The sequence below is a fragment of the Xiphophorus hellerii genome, chromosome 23 (genome assembly GCF_003331165.1).
Source record: "Xiphophorus hellerii strain 12219 chromosome 23, Xiphophorus_hellerii-4.1, whole genome shotgun sequence".
NCBI lineage: Eukaryota > Metazoa > Chordata > Actinopteri > Cyprinodontiformes > Poeciliidae > Xiphophorus > Xiphophorus hellerii.
This window is the reverse complement of record NC_045694.1, coordinates 17,180,889-17,188,109: the sequence shown is the minus strand read 5'-3', so window position 1 is coordinate 17,188,109 and position 7,221 is coordinate 17,180,889. Positions and strand designations below refer to the sequence as shown.

The 7,221-nt window shown below is 38.2% G+C and overlaps 1 protein-coding gene across 2 annotated transcripts; it reads left to right on the top strand.

Annotated features, from left to right (window-relative positions):
- The first annotated feature begins 470 nt into the window (after positions 1 to 470).
- Positions 471 to 6,305, top strand: etf1a (eukaryotic translation termination factor 1a). 2 transcript variants are annotated; one of them, XM_032555411.1, is made up of 11 exons: positions 471 to 604; positions 978 to 1,088; positions 2,343 to 2,518; positions 3,510 to 3,649; positions 3,770 to 3,908; positions 4,060 to 4,250; positions 4,382 to 4,511; positions 4,607 to 4,780; positions 4,868 to 4,932; positions 5,027 to 5,174; positions 5,560 to 6,305. In XM_032555411.1, the coding sequence occupies exons 2-11, from the start codon at positions 1,003 to 1,005 to the stop codon at positions 5,640 to 5,642; spliced, it is 1,332 nt and encodes a 443-aa protein (XP_032411302.1). In that variant the 5' UTR covers positions 471 to 604; positions 978 to 1,002; the 3' UTR covers positions 5,643 to 6,305. The 2 variants fall into 2 exon arrangements, with proteins under 2 accessions (XP_032411302.1, XP_032411303.1); XM_032555412.1 differs by having other exon boundaries at positions 502 to 600.
- Positions 6,306 to 7,221: the final 916 nt, after the last annotated feature.

Here is a 7,221-nt window from a genome sequence, read left to right as displayed (position 1 = left end):
AGGCAGTTGAGAAATGGACCAAACAGACCTTCCACTGGATCGCCGTCTTAAACGTCGATTCATATTTTTGCTGCCATAATTGAATATTTTCTTGGCCTTAAATAGGCAGTCGAATTTACTATGTCTTTTTAGTGTGTTATTTAACATGACAAATTATGTTCTGTTATATTGCAGCTAAGATTCTGAATTATTTATATCTCTTCATAAGTATGTAAATAAATGATTTACATAAGCCCATAGGGGTAATATTGATCGTTTTTATTTATTTACGATGTTCCACACCCGCTCGAATATTATCCGAAGTACTACAAGTCCCATGAATTATAGTTGAAGGTCTCCACCCATTTAGGGGGACGTCCTTAAATTATATCCAATCGCATTTCAGTTTGGTTTAAACTGACAGATCATTTAAGATATCTCATTGGTTTCTATGCGGTTTCCAGGAAGTGAACGCCATGATTCTAACCACCTCCCACATGTGAGCTCCTGTCGAAAGCACCACGCGCAGAGAAACCGGTTAGGAACGCAACGTCATTCTTCGCACCACCGACTCGACGTAACGCAGCAGAACGAGAGCGGAGTGGAGCGGCGTTGTCCGAGGCAGGTAATATACCGGCATTTTTTCTATTCATATTATCGGTATATTAAAAGCGACCATATGGTCTCCATATGGTTTCCAGGGGAACGCGAAGAAAGTAGGTCGTATTAGATAAGAACGCTAGGGCCTGGTTAACTTTAGGCCTCGTATTCTCCGCGCACTGTGCTAACAGTGGCAGACTAAGCGGAGCCCTTCCCTCACGGTCAGCTCAACTGCCAATAGTGGTCATGTGCTATAACGGTGAAAGACTAGCAGTTTGGTGCGGCACCCGGTGCAGTTACAGCAGACATGTCCGCCTAACAAGGTCTTGTGTACTAGACAGTTAGCTTCTCGGATGACTCACTCCATATGTTTTCCTGTTATTTCAACGTCTTTTCAGGTGCTGAAGCTATTACAGCAGAAAGATGGCGGACGACCCCAGCGCGGCGGACAGAAACGTGGAGATATGGAAAATCAAGAAGCTGATCAAAAGTTTGGAAGCTGCCCGCGGGTAAGCGATTAATTTAGGCTGTGTGTCAATGTGATGCCTGCGGTCGTTGGACCTCAGTTTTATGGCAACGAGTAACTGTGTGAATGTGTACTGCCGCAACAGCTGGACATCGAGTAAATGAGGCCGAATTTGGGAGTGGTTAGCATTGCTACGTTAGCTGCTATTTTGTTAGCTGGTTGCTAAGCGCTAGCTACCGTCGCTATCAATGTGTCAAAGAGTTTTAAACTTTGTGTTACGACGCGAGGATGTTTTCGCTTAAGTTGTATTTTGTCAGACTATTATTCTGATTTTTTTTTTGTTTCCTGAAAGTAAAGTGTAGTAATGTGGAAGCAGCGATACTAGCTTTTTTTGCTAGCACAATCCGCTAGCAGACGTCATCTCTGAAAAGAGGCCGCTATGGGTGGCTTTAAATAAAAACGCAGTTTAATGGAAAGGAAAAATACATACCGTACAGTTTGGCGTCCAAGTGCTCCCCAAGATACATTTTACAGCTTGAGATCAGGTTTGCTACGTTGATGTAGACATGGCTCATATTACAGAATTTAAAAAAATCCCCTAAAGATTCATTATGTTGGTCACCTCATGGCCAGCAGACAGCTGAGTGTTATGCTGAAGAGTGACCTGCTTAGGAGGGAAAGGTGAAAAAAAAAATCTGCTCAGTACTTGTATTAAGGGACATGAGCGTTTTAAGTGTCTCTACTGATCAGGAATCATATCTGAAACGTGTGTCCTGTTACACTGTCTGTTCTGTGACAGCTTGTCATTAAGTGCCAGTTAGTGCTGTGCTCTGAGGCCCACCATATCACACACAGTTGACCATTTGCCCTACATTCATCCCGCCCTTGCTACCTGCCGCTGAGTGTTTGTGTCCGGTGTCAGGCTGTACTAGTGTGCTTTGTCTTCACAACAGGTCGTGAAAGGATACACATGCCATGCGCAGTTTTTGCTTTCAAGGGCAGTGATTTAGTTGTGTGCAGATGAAAGACCATCTTTGTTGACCCATCACTTTAAAACCTTTTTATCTGTGACGTTTTGTAAGGAACACTGTGTGTTTACACAATAATAAAGAAATAAAAATGGAGTTATTGGAGTAACAGAAGGTCATATAGAAGTTAATTAAATAAAACCTGGTATTAATTTACTATATTCATTATATCAGTGTCACCAATAGTTGACCAATAAATATTTAGTTGTATATTATAACTTCTCTGACTTTTTTCAGGCACTAACTGTAAATCCTCATCTCTTACATAGCAATGGCACCAGCATGATCTCACTGATCATTCCCCCAAAGGACCAGATTTCCAGAGTAGCCAAGATGTTGGCGGATGAGTTTGGCACTGCTTCCAACATCAAGAGTCGAGTTAACAGACTCTCCGTACTCGGGGCCATCACCTCTGTACAGCAAAGACTAAAACTCTACAACAAGGGTACGTGTTAAAATAAATAGGTGTATCAGTGTGTGCAGTATTAATATAGCAAATGACTGTTTAGAGTGCAATAATTGTTGCCTAACAATTACATTCTAAATGTTATTAACTGGCAGTATACACCTTACTGTATACTACCAGTATACAGTAACCAGTAACTATATACTGGTTGGGTAGAGTATCATGGCAGCAAATGCTCACATCACATACAGAGTACATTGCTTGAACTGCTAAAGGTCACAGAGAGATATAAAGGCAAATGGGGAAAGAAAGGGAAGAAGAAAATAGGCACATGTCATACCTAACATAGTGATCAAAATATTTATAATTTTAAGAGTCATAAGATTTTCAAATATTGTACAGCCATGGTAGTGTGATAAAGATAAGTGACAATGAAAAGTAATTTATAGTAACTCGGCAGTCTATTCCGCTGTAAATCTATCACTGCAAGAGTCTCACAAAAATAAATACTGCTTTAAAAATAAACCTTACCCACTAACAAAAACTACTAAGCTACCACAGTTTTAGTAAACTGCTGAACGGTACGCTTTTATTACATCTAATCCTATTTTACAGTGTTAAAATGGCATTATTGATGAGCTCATGAAACCAGTAGTGGAAATGGTTAACATGCCAAAGGTAACAATCCCAGTCATACTCAGTCTTTGAGAATTACAAACACCATTAGTTTATCCTAACCAATGCACAAGGACAAATTAAAAAAAGTAATTTCCAAATGATAATACAAAGCGTGCTTATCCCCACAAACTGTACATTACAAAAATATTGGATTGAAACTATATTTTCACTAGTCATGGAAAAAATATTTAACTGAAGTCATTTTCCAACTGAAAACTTTTTACTTTAGTAGTATATTCTCTCTATATTCTACAACAGTCAATTTCTAGCTTCTCCCCCCCAAAAAAGACATTGTGTATCAGTATTGAAGCCTAACATGTATCTAACCTGTATGTCTGCCTTCTTTCATCAGTGCCACCAAATGGTTTAGTTGTGTATTGTGGCACAATTGTGACAGAGGAAGGCAAGGAGAAGAAAGTCAATATCGACTTTGAGCCTTTTAAACCAATCAACACCTCTTTGTACCTCTGTGATAACAAATTCCACACCGAGGTGAGAGATTTTACTCAAATTCTTTCTTTCATATTCCTTCTGGAGATCATTTTTCATGTGTGAACTTGTTTATCTTTCACTTGTTCAACATTGTTACACTTGTTTCGTTGCTGTTCTCAGGCATTGACAGCCCTGCTCTCTGATGATAGCAAATTTGGCTTTATTGTGATCGACGGTAGCGGGGCACTGTTTGGCACACTGCAGGGCAACACCCGGGAGGTGTTGCACAAGTTCACTGTGGACCTACCCAAGAAACACGGTACGGCACCTCAATGATAACATATTCTTTTTTTTTTTCCCTCTCTCTTTTTAAAGGCAGGGCGGATTATTAAATAATAGCCTATTCTGGTTTAATGTTACTTTTGCTTATTCAGAGTTTCAAAATATATTTTTTTATCACCCTCTTTCAGGCAGAGGAGGGCAGTCTGCTCTGCGTTTTGCTCGTCTAAGAATGGAAAAGAGACATAACTATGTGAGGAAAGTTGCTGAGACTGCTGTCCAGCTCTTTGTGTCTAACGACAAAGTTAATGTGGCGGGAATGGTCTTGGCTGGCTCTGCAGATTTTAAGACTGAACTAAGCCAGTCCGACATGTTTGACCCTGTAAGTGTGTTTTTCTTTACAAATACAAAAACTAAAAAGCCATAATTTTTTGTAGTTAAAAACAGTCAGATTTCAATTCACTCTAGACAATAATTTTGATATGTAACACATTTCTATGTATTTTACCACAGAGGTTACAGGCTAAGGTTTTGAAGCTGGTTGACATCTCGTATGGAGGAGAAAACGGTTTCAACCAAGCTATCGAGCTGTCGGCAGAAGTCCTGTCTAATGTTAAGTTCATCCAGGAGAAGAAACTCATAGGTAGGATTTCTTTATTGTTTTGTTCTCATTTGGAGAAATAAGTATTCACCAGTTGTTTGATGTTTTTTTGTTTTGTTTTTTTCTTCTTTCTGCAGGGCGGTACTTTGATGAGATCAGTCAGGATACAGGGAAGTACTGCTTTGGAGTGGAGGACACGCTGAAAGCCCTGGAAATGGGAGCAGTGGAGATCCTTATAGTGTATGAGAATTTGGACACTATGCGTTATGTTCTACGTGTGCATGGGGCAGAGAGCAACGGGGCAGAGAATGGTACATAAAATGTTATCCTTTAACCCCAGTCTAACCATGGGATTATTATTTCAATATAATTCTGATATTTATGTTTTCATTCATTAGATGAGAAGATTTTGTACTTGACGCCTGAGCAAGAGAAAGACAAGTCACACTTTACAGACAAGGAGGTGAGCATTGCATATATCTGCATTAAGTAAAAGCTATTACACATGATGAAGTGTTTCCCCAACTCTTTTTTTTTTTTCTTCTTTTTTTTTTAAGACGGGGCAGGAACACGAGCTGATTGAGAGCATGCCACTGCTGGAGTGGTTCGCAAACAACTACAAGAAGTTTGGAGCAACGCTGGAAATTGTAACAGACAAAAGTCAGGAAGGGTCCCAATTTGTCAAGGGCTTTGGAGGCATCGGGGGTCAGTGTGCTGATGTTTTTAGTAAAACTAAAGAGTCAGGAATAGTACCCTTGTTGTAAATAAACTTCACTTAAAAGGTCAAGTGTTTGAGAAATACACAAAGCATCTTTGCAGCTGTAAAAGTTTCCATATTTGATCAAATAAGATGGATGTTTTTTGGTATTTAGAAGAGCAATGCTTCAATCCTGCGTGCGAATACAAAAGCTTATGAAAATTAGACAACCAGGTATGCTACAAATTATAGGATAATATCTGGTTTGTTATGAATAACGGCTTTAGATACTAATTTGTTGAGTTATGGAAATCTTTCTTTATGGTACAGTTATTCTTCCAAAAGTAATATAAAGTTTTCTGAAAGTCACTCATTCATTTTTGTGTCATACAGGTATCTTGCGGTACAGGGTGGATTTCCAGGGCATGGAGTACCAAGGAGAGGACGACGAGTTCTTTGATTTGGATGACTACTAGGTAGTCTTGGACTGATATTGGGAGAAAAAAAAGAAAGGAATGAATGAAGAAATAAGGAAAGAAAAATGCCACCTCTCTTGCAGCAAGTGAGAGGGGCAACTGTGTTGACCATATATATGACAGACACACCTTCCGATTTACCTGTTGCATACACAAACTTGCAAAATACATCTGTACACGACAAAATGCATCACAGAGGCTGAAGAGGAGTGAGAGTTTCTTTCATCCAGAGAGGGAGAAAGCCCTTCCTGAAATAAATCCCTGCCTTAGAGTGCTGGTTCCTTCCCCTAGTTGGATTGGACTTGACTCACTTTGATTCTTTTTTTTTTTTTTTTTTTTTTTTTTTTTTTGGCTTCATCTACCCTCAGTTTTGAACAAACACAACAGCAAGTTCCCAGATTCCTTCTTGCTCCCTTACATGGTCTGATGATGGACTTTGGACTCGCTCCTCAGATATAGAAAATATATATTTTCCTTTTTTGCCTCCTCATCCTCCTACTCTCTTTCTCCCTCTCCTCTTTGCTTTCTCTCTCTCTTTTTTTGCATTTCATTTTTTTACTGGTAACTGCTGCTGTTGTATTTTATGAGAGTGGGGGATTTTTTTTACCTGGGTTTCTGTAGAGAAAGGGGGACAAAGTATTAAATTTGAACTGCTGAAAACCACTTCGACCTCCTTGTGCTCTGGTCTTGATCCTGTGCCGTGTATGAATTGTTTTTGAAGAAGCCACAACCCCTATTTTATTTCCCCTGTGTCTGAATGAAATGAAATGTACATGACAGTTCTGTATCAGTGAAATTTAAAAGATGCATGCTGAGTGTGTGCACATTTTGATCAGTTGCAAGCTGGCTTTATACATTCAAACTTGCCTAAAAAGTAACCTCAAATCTCTTCAACATATGTTTCAATATCCATTTGGTGTAATTTGTTGAGATGCAAATTTACTTCACAAGTGTCCTTATTGGGTTCCATGCATTATGAAAATATATACTGTCCTTGTCTAAATTGACAATCTAAATATATTGATGTAATCATACAGATAAAATGTTTAAATAGAGCTAAGTTTTGTGAAAAGACTGTAAGCTCCTTTTATTTGCTAAATAAGTGGCTACCAATAATTAGTTGTGAATTAGTAGTTGGTTAGTAGTTGTTAATCACTAACAACTAGTTAGTTGTTACTAACTAATTAGTTGTAGTAGTTAATTTTGGAGAGGTTAGTAGTTGTTAATTTTTATAATTATATATATATATATATATATATAACCCTAAGTTTTATAATACTCTGTGCATTTTGCCCTTTATGTCTGTACAAAACTAATAATTGATTTGATATTTTCATCATCCCTGTGCATTATTTTTTTCCATTGGCTGAAATAACATGTCTTAAAATATTACATTCAAAATTCTGAGCCAATATCCCTAAAAAAAAGTTTAAGTGCGTTTAACACTTTGTTACATCCAAGAGTATTATTAAATAATTAAGTACCTTTTAAAAGAAAGCTGTTACATTTTCAAACTTGGTGCGTTTTTAGTCCCATTTTCTTTTATTTAGTGTTATCTGAATACAAGAAAATGCTTCAT